This window comes from Carettochelys insculpta, chromosome 15 (genome assembly GCF_033958435.1).
Source record: "Carettochelys insculpta isolate YL-2023 chromosome 15, ASM3395843v1, whole genome shotgun sequence".
Taxonomy (NCBI): domain Eukaryota; kingdom Metazoa; phylum Chordata; order Testudines; family Carettochelyidae; genus Carettochelys; species Carettochelys insculpta.
Window position 1 is genome coordinate 15,304,431 of NC_134151.1, and position 25,240 is coordinate 15,329,670.

The 25,240-nt window shown below is 50.2% G+C and overlaps 1 protein-coding gene across 3 annotated transcripts in view; it reads right to left on the reverse strand.

The window, feature by feature from the left end:
* PPARGC1B (PPARG coactivator 1 beta) overlaps window positions 1-25,240 on the reverse strand; it is a 96,414-nt gene that overhangs the window by 20,169 nt on the left and 51,005 nt on the right. For 2 of the 3 annotated variants that reach the window (XM_075009388.1, XM_075009391.1), the window contains exons 2-4: window positions 8,872-9,045; window positions 3,431-3,643; window positions 969-1,085 (exon numbers count right to left, since the gene is read on the reverse strand). In XM_075009388.1, the coding sequence (XP_074865489.1) occupies window positions 969-1,085; window positions 3,431-3,643; window positions 8,872-9,045 (504 nt within the window). The remainder of the gene's footprint in view (window positions 1-968; window positions 1,086-3,430; window positions 3,644-8,871; window positions 9,046-25,240) is intronic. The other variant, XM_075009390.1, reaches the window with a different exon arrangement.

Below are 25,240 nucleotides of genomic sequence, written 5' to 3' on the forward strand. Positions count from 1 at the left end.
GCGGTGCTCCAGCTGTGTCAGCCCCAGGATGGGAGAGCCACCAGGTGGGTAAGGTAATATCTTCTATTGGAGAGGAAGGGCTCTGTGTAGCACAAAAGCACGTCTCTCACACCAACAGAATTTGGTCCAATAAAAGATATTTCCTCATCCTACTGAGCCCCAGTAATATATTAACATGCTGCTCTGCTTGGGCCTCTGCGTGGCGTCAGTTCTATGGAAACCTATTAGACAGATCAGCTAGATAGGCTGGTTACATGGAAGCAAGGACATGGATTCCATCAAACACAGCTGATCTCTCTCTAGCAGGTGTCTATGACAACACCAGTGCTTTCTCTTTGGAACAGCCCTTCCCCATTACAGTTGACACAGAACAATGCCTCTAACCCACTGGCCTTTTCCAAGCAATCTAAGTCCACATTTCTAATGCACTGCTCACTTTCTATTATTCGAGTGGGAAATCTTTGACGGTGGCTTACGTTAGATTTCAGGAGATTAAATGACTGGTTAAGTCAAGTCAACCAATAGCAAGTTCCACTATAATTTACTGGGAAGTGGGTTTTTATAAATCAGAGCTCCAAGGAACAGATGCAGTGAAACTGTGAGAGTCTTGCACCTTCAGCCCTACTGTGGACAAACGGCACAGTGTAAGTGGAATCTCCCGAGAACCCCTTTGGGATTAGACAGTTCACACTGAGGCTGACTATTTCCCCCTGCCACAGCTCTTTCCCTTCCCCTTCAGATTGCGATGCCATCAGGCCAAGTCTGTTTTCTGCCAGTTTCATCCCCAGGACTCATCCTCCCCTAGGAGCTTCTCTCAGCACCTGTTTATCCCTCCATTGGAACCATCATTTGGCTGGCTGGTTTTCTGAAGGCCATTCTTGAGCCTGGCTGATGAGGAGATAGGCAGGCAGGAGCCTGCTTAGCATTCTCTGCAGGAACAGGGCCCCGGCATCTGGGATGGGAAATACCTTTGTGCAGGGTCGCTGGGGTCTGGATTTGGGGGGCCCCTGGCGTCGTGCACTCCCTTCTCTCTGAACCTCACAGCTTGGAGGCACATGGGATGGAGAAAGAAGCAACTTCTTCAGCTAAAAAAGAGAAGCGTTGAGAAAAAGAATGGGAATTTCCGTGCAAAGAGAGATCCATCACGTGCCAGTCTGTACTGCACACCTGGAGGTGAATTCAGTGAATCGCCAACAACTGAAGCCAAAAGCCACAAACCATTAGTGTGCCTGTATCTGTGCCTTGGCTGAGACCCACGCTGTCAGCCCATGCTGTCAGCCCATGCTGTCAGCTGTGAAGAATATAAAACCAAACAGGAACGAACGTCAGGCCCCTCTGCAGGCTACTTGGCTGCAGGTAAAGATTGTTAAAGCCTGTGGGCAGAGCAGTTACAATGTAGCACTTAGCACAGCAGTGCTTTACCTCTTCCCAACACTTTACAAACTTTGACCCATTGCTCCTCCATCCCTGACACCGCTGTAGCTATGGGAGATGGCAGAAAGCACGCCCACAGAGGTGCAGTTACTTGCCCCAAACCACACACTGCATTCCACGCCTTGGCACCTCCTCTTAAAGTCACTAGAACTGCTGTGGCACTAAAATAGCCCATGTTGTCCCTGTCGGATGGGAACTTTAGTTTTACGAATGCATCTGAGTTGGGCAGCTCACATAAGTGCCCAGGCCAAGATTATTTGGTAGGAAAGATCCAAAGGGGCCTGGATTAACCAATTAGCTTGCAAAGTGTTTTGAAGATATAAAGCTCTGCGTAAGTGCCAAGCATATACTGGGGCTCTGGTCCAAGATGACCCTGTAATCCCATCAAGAGGGTCTGGTGACGACAGCTGAGCTGGAATCTCCTGCGATTACAGTCTCATGGCATTTTCATTTCTGATCATAGGCTTAGCAAATTTTTCAAGGAAGAGTTTTTGAACATGCCATGGTCCACGTGCGTTGTCCTAGTGCCGAAGCCTGAATCAATAACAAGGCGACTGCTTAGGCTCTGTGGGATCATACAAAAGTGCAATAGCTAGGGGTCGACCTTCTCAGATGGCAGCCTGCAAAACTGCACTGTAAGACCAGGTCCATGACAATGGTTACTAAGGTGGGAAGTTTACACGACAGGGTCTCAGGGATCTCAGTCGGGCGCTGCAGTGAAATTTAAACAGGGGTGCCCCAGGACTTTACTGTGCACTTCCCATTTATAGTAAGTATAAGTGCTTTCCCCCTGCAACGTATACATCCTATATATTCACAGACAGATTGTGTGTGATATATACACCCACACACACGCACTTTGGTGTGAAGTGGAAATGCACTTTCACCACTAGATGCCGCAATGCACTTTTATAAACCATGCCGTTCGGTCACTACACAAGGAATCTCTCCGGGAACCACTGCTCTGGCTGGGAAACGAGCTACAGGTGCAGCTCAGTTAGAGGGATGTTCTTTGGCCCTGCAAGCCTTGTACCACCTGGCAGCAATGTGAGGGGCCCAGTGCTCGTGTTGTGGGTGAAGCTGGGTTCCAAGCCATGGCGAGACACCCACAGGATTTATGGGAAGGAGTCAGAAATAGGACTGAAACCCAGAACTTCGCAAAACCAGAGAGGGGCCTCACTGAGGGCAGACATGTGCAAGGGCCTGCCTAATGGGCACGGGGGATGGCAGGCTATGTGGGCCCAGGCCAGAACACATGCTGCTCTGGCTGGGAGAGAAGAGATGGGCTGCTTTTTTGTGGGGAGAACTGGAGGGGTGATTACAGCCACACCTCCCTTCCCCACTTCCCTGCAGGGTGACTAACTTGATGGGAGGTTCTCAAACTGAGGCCACAGCTGAGGCGCAAGGGCGAGGATTACAACTGGGTGCAGCCCCAAACTCCAACCCAAGACATGGTGAAGCTGAGGAGCAGTGCCCCCTGAACGCACACCCAGAATATAAGGGGGAAGGGCCAGCCTGCCTGGTGGTGATTTAGGGGTCAGGGAAATGGCTGTGCACTGCCCCTAGCAGCTCTAGCAGGATGTAGATGAATGACGAGCAGTTCTGGGGTGGAGGGAGGACAGGAATTGACCAGAAGGGGCACCTCCCCCCTTAACCCAACCGTGACAGAGTTCAGATAAAGTGAGGCACCAAGCCAAATCCTCCCTGGTTTGGGGCAGCGGTGGCTGGGAATGGGGTTATGCCCATCTCTGCTCTCATCCACTGCCCTTTGCCCGAAGCAGCAATCAGCTTGTTCCCATGAGGATGGTGATGGGGTGACAGCAATGGCATGGTGCATGTATACGTATACAATACAGGTATGTGCTTTGTATTGATTGTTAAGAGTTTTAAGCCTATAATGAAAAGATTCAGACCTTTGCTTCCTATCATACCCATGCAGCCGGCTTATCAGAGGCTCATCCAAATCCACCTTAAACAGTAGGAAGTGGGTTCTTACTAGAGACAGCTCATCAACCTCAGGGGCAAAAGGTGGCCCCCCCGGGGTGGGGGCGACTGATTTGGGGGGAGGGGCTGGCGAGGCACAGGTGTGGTTGGGCGTATCCCTTTCTTCCATAGTTCGGAAGGCAGCCAGGCCCATGTCATCTTCCTGTATTTCATCCAGGGTTTCGGTGAGGGCCGCCAGCAGTGCTTCATTCTCACTGTCTATTATCTGAAAAGAAAGAGATGTGCACAGAGCAGTGAGAGCCAGCAGACATTTCCATTACAGGCTCCCTCTAGGGGTGTAAGTACAGTGCCCACAAGCTACCCTGACATACCATTTGAAGGGGCCCGATTCTTCCCTCACTGACACCAGTTTTGCAGCTATCCCACCCCTCTGATTTCAGCAGGACTGCTCCTGATTTCCCCCAACGAGAGAGCAGAACCAGGCCCAAGAGCAGAAACAATCTAGTCTATTTTATGCACATGTATTTGTGCCCTTATGATTCCCAGCAAGTTGCCCAGGCAGGTCTCAGTAGGTCCAAGTGTAGGCACCCTACAAGCAGCCAGTTTGAGAGCCCCTGGCCTAGTCAGCCATTCCTCAGTGCTGATTTCCAAATGAATACTGTTTTATCTGTTTACAAGGGCTTAGTACATGGAAAGCTCATTCCTTCAACAGACTTGCTAGATTCTTTTTGGATTCACCAAACATCTGGGAACAGGCATATTTCTGTACCAGGGGTGTGAGGCATAAGTTGCAAAGTCTTAGCTGTAGCCTTCTGAATCACACTTGCACCATAGCATGTAGGTTTTTTAAGACACCACCCAAGACAGTTGCCCCTTCACACAAGCAGCTGCTGAAGTGGATTCCCAGCAGTAGCTTCCTCTCTAACTAACTTCCATCCTTCCTGTGTTGGGCGTATTTCAAACACATCTGAAAACACGGACGGAGACAAAGCGACATGTTCTTTCCCCAGTCTGAGGGCAGCTGACATGAAACAGTGGCTTTCTTGCTTCTGACCAGAACTTCATGAGACTCACTAGAGCTCAGAGGGGTGGGAGGCGGAACTGGCATGCATAGCTAAATGAGGCTTTGGGCTCAAGGCTGTCCAGCTGAAAGGAGTCTGTGGGGTTGGCTTCCCGGCAATTCGACACCAACCTCTCCAACATCCAGATCCAGGGGAGCACAGGAATGACACTTAAAAGGTGGCAGCATTGCCCCAGCTGGCCTTTTGGGGGGCTCGGTTTAGTTTTGGAATTGGAAACTCGCAAGTTTTAGTTAACACTAAGGAAGTTTCTAGCCTTTGTGCTGGCATAGAAGAGGTTGAAAATGAGACTGGTGTGAACCCTAAAGCTCAGACATCAGAAAGCACGGACAGAGGACTCAACAGATACTATTGTTTTTAAACTCATGATTTTTAAGCCACTCTCATGTTTTGGGCACCTGCCTTGTGATTGTTGAATGCCTGGGGGAGGCAATACCACGACTGACCTGAGGCTGTCCTCTCACATGTCGTGACACTGTGTCTATCTGCACTCTGATGTTTTGAAGAGAAAGATACAGCTGCTTTATCAGGGTTTGAAAAAGCACTAGAGAAATTCATGGAGGTTAGGCCTATCAATGCTTATTAGCCAGTGTGTGTAGGCTGGAGTCCCTAGCCTCTGTTTGTCAGAGACTGGAAACAGATGACAGGAGAGGGATGACTCAATGACTACCTGTTCTGTTGTCTCCCTCTGGGGCATCTGACGTTGGCCACTGCTGGAAGAGAGGATACTGGGCTCGATGGGGACCTTTGGTCTGACCCAGCATGGCCGTTCTTATGTTATGTACTGGCTCAAGGGAAACTAGGAGGGTGAGCCTAATAAACATTGACCTGATCAACAGAGGAGACCTGATAGGGTCGCAGACTTTTCCATCACAGCTCTGCTGATACACCTTAGTCCTGACCTACACCGCTCACCTGCTATTCCAACCTGAACTCCCAAGCTCAGCTCTGCTGATGCACCTCAGCCCCAACCTACAGCCACTACCCCATCTATTCCAATCGGAGCCCCTTCCCACAGCTCTGCTGATGCCCCTGCCCTGCTGTAATTACCATCATTTCAGCTGGTTTGCCAAAGGCCAAAAGTGGGGCAAAACCTCAGAATGGTGGTCATAATAGTGTAAAATGAATAACTGCAGTGACCCGACTCATTTCTTTGGGAGGTTTCGTTCCTGTGGGATTATTTACTGCAGCGTTCCTGAGATAAATCATGTGCAGTAATAAGCAGGGGAACAGCAGCTCTGCAGGCAGCAAAGGGAAAACGAGATCTAAAACGCAGGCAAAATGTATTTTAGCACCTGCTAATGAGAATTAAAATACTCTTTCCTTCAACCCGCTAACCCTGTTAGACATTTCCACCACAAGACCCAGGGAAAAAGCATCCGGATGCTCCGTTTTGCTCTCATTATTGACCAGCAGCTGCTGAGCATCGAAGTTCACTGGGGTACGTTACACTGTCCCTGCTCGCTGCTAACAGGCCTGTCTCTTGAATTTCTGTTCTGTTTATCTTTTCCCCAGGAAGTTCAGCAGAAAATACGCATCTTGTGAGGAAGATCTGTCTGCTGCACTGGAGCCTTTTCAAGCACAGCAGCGGCGCAGAGGAAAGGCCGGAACGCTGCTGCTGTTATGGTTAAGTTAGGAGACACTGGGGCTGTTTAAAAGTCTCCAAAAAATTAACCAATGCCAAGATCAACAACTGGCTGCTAATGGGGGGCAATAAGCTGGACTCCAACACAGGCGCTTCGCTACAGGTGGGAGGAGAAAGGTCAAGGTCTTCTCACAGTGTGCAATCACCACCTAGGGGAATGGGACATTTCGTTCCCAGTCCAGAGTGGACGGGGCACATCAAGGCCACTGGTACAAGAGAAGGATGATCCAGTGATTAGGGCATTAGCCTGGGAGTTGGAAGTTTCAAGTGTAATCTCCTGCTGAGCCACAGACTCTCCGGGTGACCTTGGGCAAGTTCCTCAGTCTCCCCACTGCATGAAGATAAGAGCCTAGGCCTAAGTCACAGGGGTTTGGCAGGCACCTCAGTTACTTTGGCAATGGGGGGCCACGTATACAGACATACAGACAGAAGGGAGGAGACTTAATGCCCATTTCTGCCTTTTCCCCCATTCTGTTTGCACTTGTTACCTACCATCACGTTCCTCCTGCACTGCCCAGAGGTGCTGCTTGTTGTGGTGCCAAGCGTTTCTCGAGGAGACACGCCTAGTGCATCTAAAGAGCTCCCAGCCTCTCTCCAGCTACACACCAGATCCGACCAATGGGCCAGCCAGTCTCCTGTCCCACCTCAGGCAGTGGCCTTCACTGATGTTTTGGGTGAAAGAGCCCTTACTCCGCGCAGTGCTGTGATTCCTTCCTGCTCTTATGCTGATGACCAGATGCCCCTGAGTTGTGCATACACCTTTTCTTAGTACGTCAGCAGCTGATTTTTATTTTATATTCAGCCATTGACTCTGTGGCTTTCTGTGACTCTGATATGGAAACTCCTTGATTGTTGAAGGGGATAATCCACTGACTTGTTTTAAAGCATCAGCTCTGTTTCTCCTATGACCATGCAAACAGATGTGCCTGCTCTAGAAAGGCCCCAACCAAGCAGGACAGTTGACCAGCATGCTGTGGAGCTCCCTCGCACTGGAAGATCTGATCCAGGTACGTAAATACTTGTGTGTCTGCAGGAAGTAACCCAAATGTAACTGAAGGCTGGATTTGGATGTGCAACTTGGTGGCTGTGACCAGATCTAGTTTGTAAGCAAGGACTTTATGACTATCAGTCTGGTGCGTCTGGTAATGTACCCAGCTGACCTGTTTATGTGCACGCAGCATGAACACACATAGGGACAATGACATAGCAGAGTGCTAACACTGTGTAATGCCAACAGACCTGGGCTGCCAGTCCCAGGGATAGAACCTGCGAGCGTAGGGGCTAAAGCCCTGCACTCTACCATGTGAGCTAAAGGTCAGCTGGCTCTCAGCCAAGGCTGTACAGCAGAGACTTCACTCACCTCAGATGAGGCCTCAGTGCCTCTGGGTACTACAACTGCACTTCCTGACCATACACATCAAAGCCCTTTGGATGGAGAACGACTTTCATCACCCCCAACTTACAAATGGGGAGACTGAGGCAGGGAGAAGCTGCTGGCCTGGGTTACACAAAAAGCCCATGGAACAACTGGGCTGCACAGCAAGAGCTCCTGACTCATAGGCCTGTGTCCCGTCCACTCACTGCCACGCTGCCTCCTGATTGCACAATGGTGACATGGAGTCTGGAGTGACAGGGCAGCGGAGGTAGAGTGTGAACTAACATCCAGCATAGGTCCCACATTTAGTGGACTGTGTGGATCCCGCTTCCCCACCCAACAACCCAGAGCGCCTCCCCTCAAATGCAGATCAGCTGTGAGCATGATGCTTGCAGGGCTATTTAGAGAGCAATTCATGGAGAGGGAGCCTCTGCTATAAATAGCCATGTGCGCAGAGATGCAGAGGTGATGCTGAAGTTGGAAAGTCAGAAAAAAAAGGGAAGCTGTTTTCCGCATTAGCATTCCTGTGACAGACCGCTCCATGCTGCTGCGGAGCCTCTGAGAAACCACAGCCGCCACCCGCCCCAGCACAATCTGTCAGCCCTAAAATCAAACAGGATACACTAGGCACTATCCTGTAATTTCCTTTTAATAATACATCACAGGAGGATCAGCTCAGCAGCCCTCTCCTGTTCTTCCACCTCCTGCTCACAGCCTTACTCCGTTTGCACCATTTAGAACAGGAGAGCAGATGAAAGGAGCACTAATCAGCTGGAGAAGAGATATGAACAGCCCCTCCCGCATCTCACCCGCTCTCCTCTGCTTCCCCACGCTGGTCTAGAAGGAAGGAGATGAGGTGAGGTTACCTGAGGAGAAGCCCACAAAAGGCTCCATCCTGAGCCTTGGCTGCAGATCGGCAGCACTGGGCAGTGACCGCCTGTGTTTGTGTAGGGAGGTGTGTGCACGTGACTGGGTTCCTGTGCTGGCTCCCTGGGGGGCAGGCGGTGTCCAGCGGAGCTGCTGCCAGCCTTTGCATTGTTCTTTACTGGCAGGGGCAGTTCAGGGAGTAGGAAAGCTATTCCCAGTGACTGCACCCCTCAGCCTCTTGCAGTAGGTGTGGGACTGCCTGCTGCCATTGGTGGGAACTGGATAAGGCCATAGCAAATGGCCAGGACACTCCCGTCTCTACTGCTCTCCTTCGGCTGGGATGGAGGACAACACGGCACTCCTCCACCCTCCCAGGCTGCTTCCTCCTGTCACTGCGCCATAGGGACAACATCAGAACCCTGTAACTGTAGGTGGGGGCCAGCAGAGGAGAGGGAGATTTGCCCCATAGTGAAAGCACTGCTTGGCAGCCTCAGCCTTGGGCCAAGGAGCTGGGCAGCAAGCGGTACCTGAAGGAGCTCGGAGTCGTCTGTGCTGTACTGGCTGGAATCGGTCTCGGAGCGCTCAGCACCCCACTGCAGCTCGCTGAAGCAGCTGGCGGAGTCAAAGTCACTGGCATCCAGCGGGGACAGGTCAAGCTCCAGGAAATCAGAGTAAAGGTGCTCCTCGCCGGTCACCTCGTACTGTGAAGAGAGGAGAGGGGTCAGCCTGGCCAGCTTCTCCGCCGCCTGTCAGCATCAGAGAAGCCTGAAGCAGGAGGCCAGCACTCATGAGATGCCCATCTGTTATACATGGGTCAGGCTGCATCTGACTCAGAGTGGCCAAACTTTGCCCGACCATGGGCTGCCCTGACAACTTTCCAGGAGCCCAAAGATCGAACCACATCGTCCTGAAGTGAGCAGATTTCAACACACTTCAATTCGGATGTGGCAGAGATGCGGCCTGAGAGGATTTAAGTTCCCAGCATGTAATACCCCATTCTCTTTTCCAGTTGTACATTAAGACAGCGCAGTGCATGCTGGGAGCTGTAGTATTAATACGTTACCCCCAATATTAAAGTTAAGAGCAGCTGAGGGAAGCAAAACTAAGTATTTCGGCTCCTATTTATCCCAGGGACAGCTTACTGGCATATGGCCCAGTCTGGAGCAATTACATGACACTAAGATAGCACAGGGGGACTTCCTTAATTGCAAACTTTGCCAGTCAACTAGTTGTACCCCCATCACTACAAGTTCACATCAGAAACTCCAGAAAGCTGCCTTGCAGGGTTGTACTTCAAAAATAAGCCCTCCAATATTTGTGTGCAGGTTGTGCAAGTGCAGCAACGGGGAGCTTTTGCAAGGGATTATCTTGGCCTTCTCTAGCAAACACAAGCTCAAAACCCTACAGGCCAAATACTGGCAAAGGGGCAGTTTGTGCCCTTCAGAGAAATTTAAGCCACCCCAGCCTTTGGTGGTGTACTGCAGACAAACAGGGCTTATCCCACTGCCCTGATAAATCAGCATCTAGGGAGGAGGGCAAGAGGCTTACAGGGCACGTAAGACAGCCCTGTACTGAGCAAGACTGGTGGACGGTTTCACACCTAGTCAAGTCAGCTTTTCCATCTACCCAGCCCATCGTTCTGCCCCTCTACCTCCTCCCACCTGTCACTTGGCTCAGACTCTGTAGCCCCAGCCATCACTAAGTCACTTCAAAATTATCCAGCCTTCAGGAACAATCCTGTGGAGTCAATTTCATGGTACCTCTGCAGGCAAGTCACTAAGGAAGGCAACACATTCTTAATTCCCTTTCTCTCTTTCCATTGTGTCCAACCCAGTGCATGCAGACACTCAAAAAAAACTAGTACAGAGAGGAATCAATTCCTGGCGCACACGGGCCCATCTAAGCTCTGGGAACAGAGCTAAAAATATCCATTTAATCACGAAAAGCAGCTGAGACCTGCCCCGTTTCCACCTCCTTCCTGATAGCTGCCTTGCTGCAAAGCCACACAGCTCTGAGGGCCGGAACTTCGTATGCATTACACACAACGGCACACCAGAAGCGAAGTGGCTGAGAGAAAGGTCCCCACTGACATGCCGGTGCCCTGCCAGACTGACATGGTGGGTACGTGGAAGGTATAGCGGTGCTGGGAATGCGTGCAAAGAGGAAACAGTTTAAAGCAAAAAGTATCACAGGAGCAGCCGAGTTAGTCTCTATCTTCAAAAACAACGAGAAGTCCTGTGGTACCTTATGGACTAAAAGATGTTTTGGAGCATAAGCGTTCATGGGCAAAGACCCGCCTCGTCAGATGCTGACAAAGCGGGTCTTTGCCCAGGCAATCTCACACACCAGACTGGATCTTACACCACTGAGGTGGCTCAGGAACCTGGCAGGCGAATGCAGGACTGGTTTGAAATTAGCGCTTCATTTGACAACCCTGAAGGCCTCCTCTCCGCCCATGGGAGCAGGCACAGCCTGGTAGGGAAAGCCTGAGCTTCCCACACACGCCATCCACTGTAAATGAGTCTCCTTTCTGCACTGGGGTGAATATCCATCAAACTCCACGGCTCATTCATTCTCTGATCCTGCCTCTGCTTAAATCAGTGGTTCAACACCCACTGACTAAAAGGGAGCAGACTCTCCCTCAGCCCCTTCCTTCTGTGCAGGGGGCACCAGCTCCTTTTATGTCATTCACCACTCACAAGTCATGAGTAGGTCATTCCTGCCTGCCTGCACTAATGACCAAGGAAGGATTTGAACCTAGAGTTGAAGGGTCTGACACAATTCTTGCTGCTATGGGCTAATCCACAGGTGTTTCTGATGAACAGGGAAGCAAGTTTATTTATAGACTGAGTGCATTTCAAATCAAACGTTTGAGCATCTGAGCGGCTGTGGAGAGAGAACATCCCAGGCACTGCCTTGAAGCGCCCTGAAGAAGCACAGTCTTTTTAGGCTTCAACAAGTAGAAGTAAAATTGACTTCACAAGAAGTTACAGAAATGAGAGAGACAGTTTCACCGGTTTTAATTAGGATAATCTGGGATTACTGGTCTAATTCCTGAGGCTGGGGGAATGAGACTGCATGTCCTCTCCATATTTTCCAGCCCGGCCTAAGACACTGCATTCCACAAGCAGTGAAGTTAAGACCTCCCAGCTTCCTTCTCTCTTTATCAACATCACCTGGGTGCTCGCAAGGCAGGGCAACCTCAAGGAGCATTCTCAGCGGGTTTCACGTGGCTGGGCACCAGAGCCTTAAATAGAGGTAGACCCTAAACAAGCACAATAGCAAGGCTCCAGGTACCTTCAGACAGTGACCACTGTCCTGTTCAACACAGGGCAAAATTCCACCAAGAAGAAGAGAAACCGGTTTCAAACAATTAATGCTTCTGAAAGCATCGATCTTTCTGATTGCCAAGGCTGACTTACAGTGTGTGTTTCTGTACGGTAGGTAGCGCTCTCGTGCCAAAGAATCACTAAGTTTTTTACAGCTACACTTGCTTGGCTACCCCAATAAAGCCAATATGCCAATGATTCCAGCAAGTAAGGTGAACAGGAGTGGACCCATTACTACACCTCTAGAATGCACATCACACCAAAAGGGTCAGCCCAGGGCTGGAAACAATATGCATAAGAGAGTGGGAAGGAGAAATGCTGACTAAAGACACCAGGGCAAACCCATACAGAGCTGCAGGATTTTTTAAATTCATGCAGGCTAACTAGAGCCTTGGCTTTTAACACCTTGCCCAGCAGGCCTCCCACATGGTAAACTGCCCAAACTCACTTAGTAGGACAAAGGGTCTATGCGAGGGGTCAGCAACCATTCCAAGGCAGAGTGCCGAAATTTGACCTCTGTATGGTCCCAGTGCCAGTGATACTTTTTAAAGCCACTAATAGTCCTACTTACAACAGCTTCATTAGTCAATGGATGAAGATGCAGAGCTTTACCATTTAGGTGGTGGTTGGTAACATTAGCTGGTCTTTTGTTAACCCGCAGCTCTTGGCTGCATGGGAGAGGAGGAGCGGGGCTGGGTTCCCACTTCGCGTGCCGGTGAAAAATCGGCTTGCATGCCACTCTTGGCACCCATGCTGTGGGTCGCTGACCCCTGGTCTAGGCAAACCTGTGGGTCCAGGGAATCAAAAGGTTTCAAACCAGAAGGTTCAGATTTCCCCTAAGCAAACCCCTCATAGACTTATAGGTATGCAGTGTCCTGTCCCTCCAGTCCCTCCTCCCCTGCATCTGCTCTTGGTGGATATAGTTTAGCTCTGGCACATGGGTGCCCTTTGGCCTTTCAGATACCCCCACCACTGGTTATGGTTCACACCTGATTTTCTTCCGTGTTGCATGTGTTTGCTCCCAGAAAACGTCTGTTTCCAGCAATTGCTCTGACTCCCTCCATCCCCCAAATCTTCCATGGGAACAGAGGCAACAGTTTTTTATTTTTAGAAACCCCCTTTTTAGATACATTTTCAATTAAAAATGCCAGACTGTCAGATTCTCCTGTTCCCTTTGATATGCCACCAGGAAAAAGATCCTAGTGCTGAGATCACAAGAAGCAGCTGACACCTGCACTTGGGACATCTTTTGATCTCTCTACGGATGTGGCACGTACCCACTGGCAACAGAGCTGTGGAAAAATAAACTTCTGCAACCTAATGCCTCTTGGAAATGCCGAGCTCCGTGGCTGGTACTCAGGTGCGAGGCCGCAGGAAAGAGGGCAATCAGCGCGCACTGCCACGTTGCTCAAGTCCATTCCAAGGGACCGGCGTGCTCAGGGTAGTAGGAACCACAACTTCATACCCAGCTCAGGTTGGTTGTGCCCAAAAGTCATCCTATTCTGACTGGCATGCGGGGGGGTCCACACATGATAAGTGGGGAGCGCCTAAGTTCACTTCCTAGCAGACACACAACACAAACCACCACCACAGCTAGTGCTTTCACTGGCAACATTAACATGGACGCCGAGGACTGCATGAGTTCCCTGCTGAGACACCCTAGTATCCAAGCGGAGTTTGGCAGAAAGAAGCTGGCAGTGCCGGTGCGGTATCAGCTCTGTGGACGGAGGACATGTCTCCAGGGGATTTATCAATCCAAGCAGTTTTGCCCAGTACAAAGTTCACTTTAGCAATAAGAAGAATCCCAGTCTGGCTGCCTGCCATGGAGGAACAGAATAAAGGCACTTGGCAGGAGGGCAGGCGATAGTACTTTCAATACTTCCCCTCCCTCCCAGCAGGGAGGGAAATGTTAGGTAGGACCTGGCTATGCTGGGTCTGGTGCCCTTGAAGACTGGGTCTGAGCTGGTCCAGCTTTCTCCTTCCCCACTCTGTGCCTTTCCTGCTGGCTTGTAGCAGTAATAAACTGCTCTAATTTCACCCAGGAGTGCACAGAAAAAACAGCCGCTGGTTCTTGGCGTGCAGCCAGCAGATACCAACGGTGAGAGACTTGAAAATTCTGGGCCATCCATCAATCATTCTCAACACACGGTTCACGTGCACTGGAGCTCAGCAAAGTTCAGAGATCTGCCAGGGAATTTGAGAATCAACTAATGTCCACTGCAGATCCATAGGGGAAACCCACCTGACTTCAGTGGGACTGGGAACCATGGGGGCGACCTCATGACACAGAAGGACTCACTTTGTTTTGGAAATGATTCCAGAGTCTCACAACCCACCAGGGGGGCTCATGAGGCAGCCATGACAGCCCTGGGTAGGTACCCCGAGGGCAGTAACCATATGGCCACAAATATACGGAGGTGAAGGCAGAAGCAAAACTTCTGAGGATAACTCAGAAACATCGACATTCATGTTTCGATGTCTCACCTAATGGAGGGGTTTCGAGGTGGAATGGCTGGATCTGTGCTTGTCAAATTCAAGACCATATAATAATAACAACCCTAGCTACGACTGCCTGGCACGTGAGCATCAAGGCTACTGCAGAGCCTGTCAAGAATATCAGATATGCAATTTCAGAGGCCCACAGGACAGTGACTTTAAGACGGCTTCCAGGGCTTTTCTGAAATCATGAGTCTCCTGTGTGCTACTTTCTGAAAGAAAAGATCTCAGCTATTGACTAAAGTAGGACAGAGAAGCTGCCAACAGTCGGATGTACATAGCGAAGAGCTTTAGGGTGGCTTGAGCACGGAAACTATTATTAATTTACTGTTAAGCACCGGGAGCAGGCTCCCTGCTGTGAGCAGCTTATAACTTAAATAGACACAGAACACACCAGCCAACTCAGGGACAGCCTCTCCTGGAGCATTTTGTAGGTTTTTTTTTTAAATTCTCACCCATGGGTGACAGGCCAGGAGAGTCCCCTCTACCAAAGCAGAAAGCCAAGCTCTCCTACTCCACCCGCCCACTCCCGGGAACAGCTGCTGCCACACACAAACGACTCAGACAGTGAATTCACAAGGCAGGAAGTGCTGCTTTCCCTTGGGTTCCACAGACTGAGGTTGGCTCTGTGGAAGGACCAGGAAACCACAGCTCTGCTGCAGGAGTGCCCCTTCCATATGTGACCCTCCTTTGAATGGGGGATGTACAAACTGCGAGAGGCTTAGCTGCAATTAGCTCTATAGATTGATGAACAAGGCTTATGCACCAAAGTCCAGGACACAGCCAGTTCTAGAACACCAGAGGCAGAAGTTTAGTGGTTTCCCAGTAGGATTTTTTTCCTTCTCTCAGCAGAGCCAAGTAAAGCGTGGGCTGGATGCCCGGCGGGTGCAAGTTAAGAGCTCCGCTGACATCAGAGGAGGAGCTGGTCCTCACTTTTAATTATTTGGATAATCTCTCTCTCTCTGGCTGGTGTTTCCCTCTGCCCACATGGGCACTCTAGGAGAACTGTCTAAGCTAGCCAGTGCCAGCTACTCTGCTGCCTTCCTCGAAACAAGACAAGAGAAGAAGCCCGTGGTGAGACTAGTTGCTGGCTTGACGGCGCTTCTCAGAAAAGCCCGCCAGCAGCAATTCTGAAAGGTGTTGGAGAAAAACGGTGTTTGACATAATTGCTGTGGACTGTTCCAACAGGAAGAACAGGGCTGGGAAAGGCAGCCTGGGCTGCACTGACATGCCAGTTCATTTGATTGCTGACTTCTTTGGCTTGCAGCAGAGATGCTCCGTTGACCAGGGCTATGTCTGAAGAAGTCCCTGATTCAGCAGCTCTTTGACCCGAACTCTGCTCTGGATGCCCAGGGAAGAGTCAGTCTCAGTTCTCTTCACCACCCTGGAAATGAAGCTGGAATGGGACATTTATCTGGAAAGCGGATATGTCTGAATGTCCCCTTTCTAGAGCTCATTAGCCCACACGTTAGCACGTAAGAGACCTTCTCTCAAAAGCTACGTGAAGTGGTTCCCCGAGACCAAATTCAATCCAAATATGGGAATAACAAGGCAGGGATTCTTTTCTTTTCTTTCAAAATGTGAACTAGGGCTCTCCCCATTAGACAGCCGCACAAAGGCTCTTACCCAGACTGTGGCAGGCTTCAAGCCCACATCCAGAGTTTTGAACGTGCTGGCTCCTTCAAACCAGGCTGGGATGAGCAAGAAAAATTTTTATCTGCAGCTTCCTTTCTACAGCTCAGGCAAGACGCTCAGTCAGAAGCAGGAAGCCTAACTCATTTGTACCCTAGCAGCCAGCTCCTAGCGACGGTTGATGCCACACGTTCAGACGACACACTTCGGACTTTGCTTGCAAGGCTTAGCGTTGTATTGAGAAAACTGGGGTAGCATGGAGCTAACGCATCTGGAAGCAAGCCACGTACCCTGCAGACTTCAAGACAAACATTATGGGCTATGCTTTTTTGGCTTACCTAATGCAGGCTGTAGAAGGCAAGCTTTAACCCAGAGTCTTTCCAAGCCAGTCTCTGAACTCAGACCCCTGTCTGTAATCTGTGCACTTCCTTGGACAGAAACCCAATTTCTGTACTGTTTCTACATGGTCTCTAAAGAATTGTAACTTTGCTACCATGGGGGCAGCTAAAATGGTGCAGGCCAGTGTTTCAGAAGCATCAAGCCAGCTTCTTCTGCCTGATGCCAGAACCCACTGGGCAGTCAATGTTGAAGTCCTCCTCATGTTAATGCTTACCTGAGCTTTTAGCTTCTGGAAATGCTTACTACCAGGAAGAAAGCCTGCCCTCTCAGGGTGATACATACAAAACAACCGTGAGGACAGCTGAGTCTATAGTGGGATATTATCTACACTGCACTGAGGGACTTAGTGGAATGAGGCACATGTAGGTTCTGCCTACGCTGGGATTTTCTCATCCCAGGTACCTATGCTAGGGTAATATGCTGCACGAGTCCCGCTGTGCACTAGTATTGTGAGTGTGTTTGTCTCATTATCATTATAAAATTACTTTAGTGCAACGTTCCCTAGTCCAGCAAACCTCTGGTTCCAGCACCTTAAGTCATGGCAAAATACTCTGCAGTGCAGCTCCCAGAGCCCTGGGTAAGCAAATGCAAATTGCACTCAGTTTAGCAAGGCTGCAAGTTTAAGCTTCTAAAATCTGCTGCCGCTAAAATGCTGCTGGACTGGCTGCAACAGCTTCTCAATAACTTAATCCTGTTTAAGCCTGGAAGGCCAGATTTACATTGCCATTTGCATAAGTGTCCCCAGGATGCTTTGCAATAGGCTTGTCATTCAAACGCCACTTTACGGCTCTCTGGGCTGAACAAGAAAAAGGAAGAACAGTACAGGACCCTGGAGAGGCTGCAGGAAGCAGTAACTCCAGCCAGAAACAAGCACCCATTTACTCAAAGAGCCACGACTTCTGCAGTGACTCATCCAGCCCGGTTCAGAGCCTTCCTTTAATGACTAAGCGCCAGCTCAAAGCAGTGAGAGATAAATATACATTAGCACTGAGGAGAGAGCCCCAGATTAGCCAGTAACATTTTTGGTTGGGTCACAAATCAACATCAGGCCAGCAAATCCACTGACCATGTCATTTCAGTGACACATGCCAAGCTGGGGCTGGACAGCAGCAGAAAGGTGACACAAGCAGGTGCAGGTGAATTTCTGGGTGTCTGAATGGCAGGGGAGCTTGGCCCCCACTCTGGCTTGTTTCTAGAAAGGACAGAAAATCCTTGTGCAGGGATTTTGGCAAGAGCTGTCTGGCTTACCAGGGAAATCCATAATTACCAGCAGTTTGAAATGAGAATTACAGACATCCAGAGAGACAGACAGGGAGACTGTTTTGCCCTGTTGAACTTCTGACCTGGCTCTTGGGATGAGCTCCTATGCAATGTTTCTGGCCCAAGTATCTGGCCGCAAGAGGTGCCAAGCACCCTGCTGGCAGAGAGGGGAAGCCCAGGACCTCCAGACCTTGCCGGGGGCTGCTCTGCTGAAAGGGCTTGTTTTTTAGAAGTAGGCATTTAGCTCTGGTGAAGGAAGGGGGGGCGCGTGCGTGACTGGAGGAAGTATGTGGCTAGGGCTTGTGGGGATCTGACTTGTGCATGCAGCTGCAGGGGTGGTGCACACAAGGAGTGTGTTGAGTCTGGAAATGGGGCTCTTCAATAGACAACGTGGGCCAATCTCTGCTCTGGAAGAAGGGTACCCAGTTCCCACTTCAGTCAGAGTGATCCCACCCTCCCAACCAGGGCTCTGCGTGGCCCAATTGGTCCGGCCTCCTCAGGGGAATTATACTGTTCATTCAAGTCCCCTGGGCCAGCAGCGACCAGAAGCTGCAGAGAGCTGGGCAGTGCAGTGCAATGTGGGGGAGCATCTTGTGTCGACCCCGAGTGACCAGCTCTTCTAGTGCTCAGAGCTGCGGTTCCCACCACTGCCATATAAGCCCAGGAGTGCTGGGGAAAGGCTCAAGGCACAGAAACAGCCACGCCGCGCTAGAGCTGAACCAAGAGGTGCTGGAGGACTCTCTGGGTATGGCACATATAGAATATGCAAAGCGTCCCAAGCCAGGAGTTGAATAGGCCTGGCCCAGCCTCAAAGCTGCCGTGTTGTAAAATCCCAAAGAGAGGAAGAAAATGGTGCCACAGCCATACAGACAGTAGAACAATCATTACCGTCCTTTTCCTGTATGAGGCTTTCCCACCCAGATGTCTGGTGCCTTCACTAGGAGAGAAAGACTTTGCAAAACCCTCCTAATCCAAGTGAGTGCCTTCAAGAGCCACAATTTCAGACTTATCTGATGGAAGGCCCCTCTCACATCTCCAGAGTCATCCACTCTGGGGAAAGCTGCCGGGCTCCTATGTATTACTGGAACCCTGAAGTAACTAGCCTGTCATCAGCATCCTCATGTGGGATTCTGATCCAGGGCCATCACTCGGCCCAGAACATGGCTCTCCCATCCTGGTGGGTCAGAATGAGGTGGTGGGAGTAGGGGAGAGGAGTGACTGGTGCTGGGCAGCCCTGGAGAGGGAAAAGGAGGCTAAAAATACATGTTCATGCAGAGAGAAGGCACCTGCCAGAGCCATGAAGTTCACTGGCACGTGGCGGCAGAGAAGTAAAGCTCTGCGATGGCATTTGACAAAATGTCACTCCAAGTGGGTAGCCGTGGTGTCAGGTTGTGTCTTTTGTCAGGCTGCCCCTCTAGATGGTGGGATATTTATAGCCAAAGCTCCAAACACCAAGGGCAGCCACTTCTCCTGGGGAGGAGGCAGTGGGAGGCAGTGACCGAGCCAGCACCACTTGCAAATATAAATATTTGACTGAGGGAAGGAGGCTGCAGGAATGCTGCCCTGCTGGCCTCCAGAAAGAAGAGATGGGTTCCCTTGGAGTGGAGAGAGCCCCCCACGGAGGGCTTCTGCTGTGCCCTTCTCCTGGCAGAATGCAAATCTGCCAATGGGAGACCAGGCCAGTACTCCCAGGGGGTCCGATCTGTAAATGCAAGAGGCCAGTGAGCAGGAAGCTCTCTCATTAGGCTGGCATAAGTTTCCACCCTCTGGCCAAGACAGGGACATGAAACAAGAGGCTGAAAGCAACTAAACCTGTGGTGCAGAAAGCACAGTGTGAGACAGGATGCTGCCTCCCACACACGCCTGGATCTTCTTGTCCTTAGGCTAATAGGGAAGGAGCCGCCAGAACTGCCAGCCTCGGGCAAGTGAATAAAGGGATTTCCAAGCATGGATTTCCTCACTACATTTTGGGGAGATGTTGGATCCTGTGCACTTTCATTGTGTTTTTACTTAAATGAAAATTACTTTTAAAGATTCAGCATTGCTTTACCAGGAAAAATATAACAACATTATGTAGGGCAAAGTGAGCAACACTTTTATGGGTGCAGGGCACACCAAGTCTTACACTAAGCCTAACAGTGTATTCTCAAGTTAGCTAAATTTTACAGATTGGGAAACTGAGGCACAGAGTGAGATGACGTGACTCACCTAACATCTCATATTGGATCAGCAGCAAAGCTGGGAACAGAGCTCAAATTTCCTGGCTTTTAGCCCCGAGCTGTAGCCTATAGTACAACTCACACAAATACATATAGTGTACTTGTATAATGACTTTTGCCTTATATAGAAAAGGACAACCCTAAAAAGTACCACCAGATAGGAGCAACAGAAAATATTAAACATTAGCCTAATCTGGCCAAGTACTTTTTTTTTTTTTTTTTAATAGTTTTGTCTTTGATATGGAGCAGAGATGGAAGTAATTACACCAAAGCATCCCTGAGTCATAATATGTATCGTGGAAAGGAAAAAACGGACTTAAAATACTGGTAAAACATGCTGAATAAACAAAGATGAAGCAGATCCTTGCTCAACAAAGCTGTGTTGAGCTTGGGAAGGGTTGTAGAAAAGTACGTTTTGCCACAAACAATCCAACTTTATTGATTTCAACTTCCATTTAGTCATATTTTCCCAAATCACACTGTCCACTCTGTTTTGTTGTGTTAACAATGACACCCACAGTCAATGCTATGAGGCATACCTAAGGTTACTGGTGACAAAACCCCCAGGCCCTCCTGATTCCGCCCCACTTAGGAGCTGATTAACCCAGAGAAGTAATAATACAGTTCTATTTATTTAGCACGTTTCATCCCAGAGCATCCCGAACTGCTTTACAATCTTAAACCGATATACAGATCAGATTATTTCTGGAGTCTGATTCACCCAGCACTGAGATGCAGCGACTTCTGCAGTGGAAGGTGGCAGCTGCTTAACCTCATGCGACAATGATGCACATGTTCGGACAGAGAGGGGAGAATCTTTCCTCCCACTGAAACTGCACGACCGAGTCGGGGGAGACAGAACTGCAAAAAGGACATTCCCTAAGCATGAGTCTCTGAACAGCTGCATATGGAAATTAGACCTTTTGCTTGGAGGCTTGCCGCTGGCACTGCCCTGATTTCTATGGGATGCGCAGAGCTGAGTGAACAGCCTGCACAGGAAGAATGAGCACATTCAAATAAATACAATGCACTGACAAAGAGGGGCAGGAAGACATAAGGCAAAATGCTTCCTCCAGAGGTCCTGGAGCTTCCACTAGGGATGAGTTTGACTTATGCTGGCTACATAAGGTGACTTTTTATCCAGCCTGAATGGGCACATAATAATAAAATAAAATAAAAATAATAATAATAATAAAGCCTGGTGTCACAGAACACCAGCCCCACATTGAGCCCTAAGTGTAACAATAGGTTGACAAGAGCTGCTCCTCAGGGTGATGGAGAGCAGCATTCCCTCTCTCTGAATGCACTCACTCTCCTGCCGGCGTGCTCTCGCCCAGCGAGAGGAGCACTGCATGCACACACACCCCTTGCTGTGCTACTGTGACGTGCCAGTGCTATTGCTGGTGGACTGTCCCTCTGGCAGGAGACAACCTGTGCTTGCAATCCCAGTGTGGCTGGCACAGCTCCACTGGTCTGAATCCACTTTGCCCATACTGACAAAAATGCAAAGCAAAGGGGGGCCAGGCCTGAAGTCAAATTGCTGAGATTCCCAGATGTGCCTCTGAGCCCTAATGGTATTTTCTAATAATTCTCCTGCGATCAGCCACACAACCACTAGCAGGATAAATAAAGAGCAGTCAGAGTAACCATGCGCTGGGTAAGGCACAAACACGCGAGTGAGAACTGGAATATCAAAACGGGAGCAACTGACTCAGGCAGCTGCAGCAGCAACAGCTTGTGGCTACCAGTGGGTAAGGAGAGAAGACACTGGCAGGGCTGGGAAATAGCCAAGTATGGCAGGGGAATCTGTCCAGCAGGCGAGCTCTTCCTACCCACGAGGCTTGAATGTCTCCAGGGTAAACTTTCAGGAGTCAGGGAGAGAGATCTCACAGCCAAGAGAATCTAGTCTTGGAAACAGAGAAAGATGGAGATCCAACTCTTCAGTTCCAGTGCAAGGCACACGGCCTTTCTCCAGTAGGAATGCACAGACTGCCCAAGGCTGAGATTCCTAGGGAGAAGGGAGAGGCAGAGGAAGTAACCAGTATCTATCCTGAGGAACGTCTGTATAAACACAGAGGAAGGCCCTCGGGATCCAGTCTGTTTTCCTGGATCTTTAAAGTGAAGACTCACCTGATGTGACTAGTGATACACAAGCCCAGCTGGTACCCTCTGCTCAGTGGCGTGAGGGGCCTGAACAGCCTAGCAAGTCTCTCCACCCTTATGGTGGCTCAGAAGAGTTTTCTGTTCCAAGGCTGAGCTTGCTCGCTAGGCAAATCCCCTGGAGATTAACCCAGAGGCGGGAAGCCAGGAATCCCATCCTACAGAGCCAAGTTAAAACCAATCAGCCAAGGTTCTGCCCATCCCCTGCCTGTATCTTTCAGAACTGGCCCTCCCTTGCTGGTCAGGGGACAGTCCTCTGCGCTCTTGAAGAAGCCAGGAGGACCTCCAGCTTCATAACACCCTTGTTTTACAGCCAGCAGCTCCTCCAAGACCCTGCCAGCAGCCTTCTGAGCATGACCTGTCCACCCGATCCTCCTGGCTCACCCAGCACCAGGCATGCAATCAGTGTGCTGTGAGGAGTAAGTCAGAGAGAGATGTCACCATGCTCGGGCTGGTAGCTCTGGATGCCCCAGCACCCTTCCATGGCCCATCCAGGCTCTTCCAAAGATGGAAAGATGCAAGGTCTCTTTTGTCAGGACAGCTCCTTCCCAGGCAGCCGCCTGGATTCTCTCCTGCACCTGCATGAGTGAAGGATGACTCCGCCCCATTCACATAGCCAGCCCACACATCTGGAAAGCTGCAGGGAAAGCTTTGGCTGCAGCAGCAACAGATTGGAAGGAAATAAAACCAAACAAGGTAACAAAGCATCTGGGTCCCCAGCCAGAGCTGGGAGAGCTTCCGCTGCATCCCCACAGCTCTGCCAGAAGCAGGGGGAACTAGCTCCACAGAAGAGGGGGCAAAAGCCTGACTCATTCTGGAGCTGACTATTAGCCAAGCCCGTCTGTCACAGAAATTCCCCCCACACCAGCTCCTCCCTTGTTCTGCAGGGAACAAGTGACTGAGAAATATTTTAAGACCTTCCTCATCTGAGTGTCTGGGAGCGAACAGCCATGTGATGCGAGGGGTGGGAAGGGCGACTGTGTGCAGGACACGGAGAAATCGCTGGCCCATGCAGCCACCACTCTAGCCCCCTTCCACCATCAGATCCCTGCTTCCAAACTACCCCTCTGCCATCTTTAAACTGAAGACACTCCTGATGTGATTACAGATACCCGAGCCGAGCTGGTACTCTCTGTTCAGCGGCGTGATGGGCCTGAACAACCTAGCTCTGTGAGGCTTGCGGCCCTGCCAACACAATACAAATGTACTACAGGCCCCTCAGTGACTGTGGAAGTCATGAGAGTTGCACTGTTGCCTGGGCCCCTGTCTACAGTGGGGATGTTTAGCAAAAAGCTGTCCCCTCTTCCCCCACACTGCTCACACCAGTTCAGCTGTAGGGTTGAGAGCCCTAGAATAGACAGGTCTCTGACACCATAACCCTGGGTCTTCTAATGCTGCTTCCAGATGACCTAAGCAATGGTGTGTACAACGATGCCAGAAGGTAGCAGGCACTCAATGCTAGGATGCTTGCTGAACCAGAGCGAGAGTTTGGGGAAACGGGTGAAGTTTCCCCAGGGAGCATGGTTAGAAGACAACAATTATCAAACTCGCTGACTTTAAGGGTGCCCCCCTCCCAGTGAGGGCTTATTCCCACCCTCGCCCCAGGGATGTTGCAATAACCAAGAGGGATGGGGGGTGTGGTTCCCCCTGTTCTTGGTGTGCTTGCGTAATTCTTCTGTCTTTTAAGAAATGCCTGAGGTCCTGGGTGAGGAGCCAGGAAATACCAAAATGTGAATGTCACAGGGAGTCGGATTCCCAAGCATACAATACATGCGTGTTTCTGTGTGTTTGTTTTCCCTCCAGGACCACAATCATGTCTTATCACACCATGTGACTTCTTCCCTATAAGTCCTATTTCAAGGATTCGGGGAAAGCTGTGAATGCATTGCCAACAGCTCTGTTCCCTGCCCAGCTTCTCTCTCCAGCAGGTGTCCTACAAGAAAAAGAGAGGAACCAGAGAAACACCGTTTAAAAGCAGCTCGTGGGGTGGGACGCCTGGTGCTTCAACTGCGAAATGCCAGCAGAGCGCAGGGCAGCATAAGAGGTACTCATGTTATTTATATGTAGTTCTACTCCAGATTGGGAAACAGAACACAGGACTTCATGGGCAACATCCCAGTCATGTGGTATAAGGGTTCAACACACAACTCTAATTCTCTGTCCATTACAACCATAGGGAAAGATTACAATTTTCCATGAAATTCTCTGGGATTTTTCCACATGCGACAGCCTGTATCAGCAGACCAGCAGCACACACAGGGAGACGAGACTAAGATCACTTTCAAACTCAGACCCTTTCCGCACATCTGACGTAGAGGCAGATAAGCCACCTGCAGTTGCACAACAAAAGAGGACGTTATAGAGAGGGCTTAGCCGGCAGAGGTACATTCACACGGCCTCTGTACTGCCAGCACACCCCCTGCCGACAGTAAAATCTCACGTGGCTATGCTAATTAGCCATGTGAGTTTGCAAATCCTCCTCCATTGCAATTTCATGCCCCATCATTAGTATAGTGCTGCCAGCAGCAGCACTGTGCTAAACAGCCGTCTAGACGTAGCAGTGGTAGTCTATATGGAAGCTGAGGGTCACCAAGAGGCCTGTGGTAACCTGTACCATGAGAAGGGCCTCGGTGAATGACTGTCCCTTTATCAAACAATCGTCGAGGTGGCGAAGATGATGACCCCATGTCAGTGCAGGTGGGCAGCTACAACTGCCAAAGTCTTGGAAAACACCGAGGGAGCGGTGGAGACCCCATATGGGAGGACTCAGTACTGATAATGGTGGGGGCCCACCATGAACCGAAGGAAGCGGCTGTGCACTGGGTGGATGGCGATGTGGAAGTAGGCATCTTGTAGGCTGAAAGCTGAGAGCCAATCATTTCTGTCGAAAGCCAGGATAATGGTCACAAGAGTCACCATCTTGAACCATCGATAGAAAATGTATTTGTGGAGTCTCCTGAGATCGAGGATGGGTCTCCATCCCCCATTTTTCCTTCTGATTTAGGAAGTAGGTGGCATAGAACACCCTGCCCCAAAACTCCATGGAGACTGGCTCGATGGCTCCAAGATGGAGGGGTGTTGAACCTCTTGCTTGAGAAGATGATTGTGAGAAGGGCTACTGAAGAGAGATGGGGTAGGGGAGCAGGTAGGTGGGGTAGAACTAAATGTGAGATAGAGAACCCTTGGGCCACTAAGTCCAGGACCCATTGTCTGAGGTAACAGTGGCCCAGGCGGGGAAAAAGGGGAGGAGACGGCAGTGAAATGGGCAACTGGTGCAGACCGTGTGTTGGTTGGCCCAGAAAGACCTCTCAGACTCTCAGTCATCCCCTCAAACTGTTGTCTAGGTGTTTGAGGGTGAGACACCGAGGACTGCTGCTGGTGCCGTTCATTGGGTCATTGCC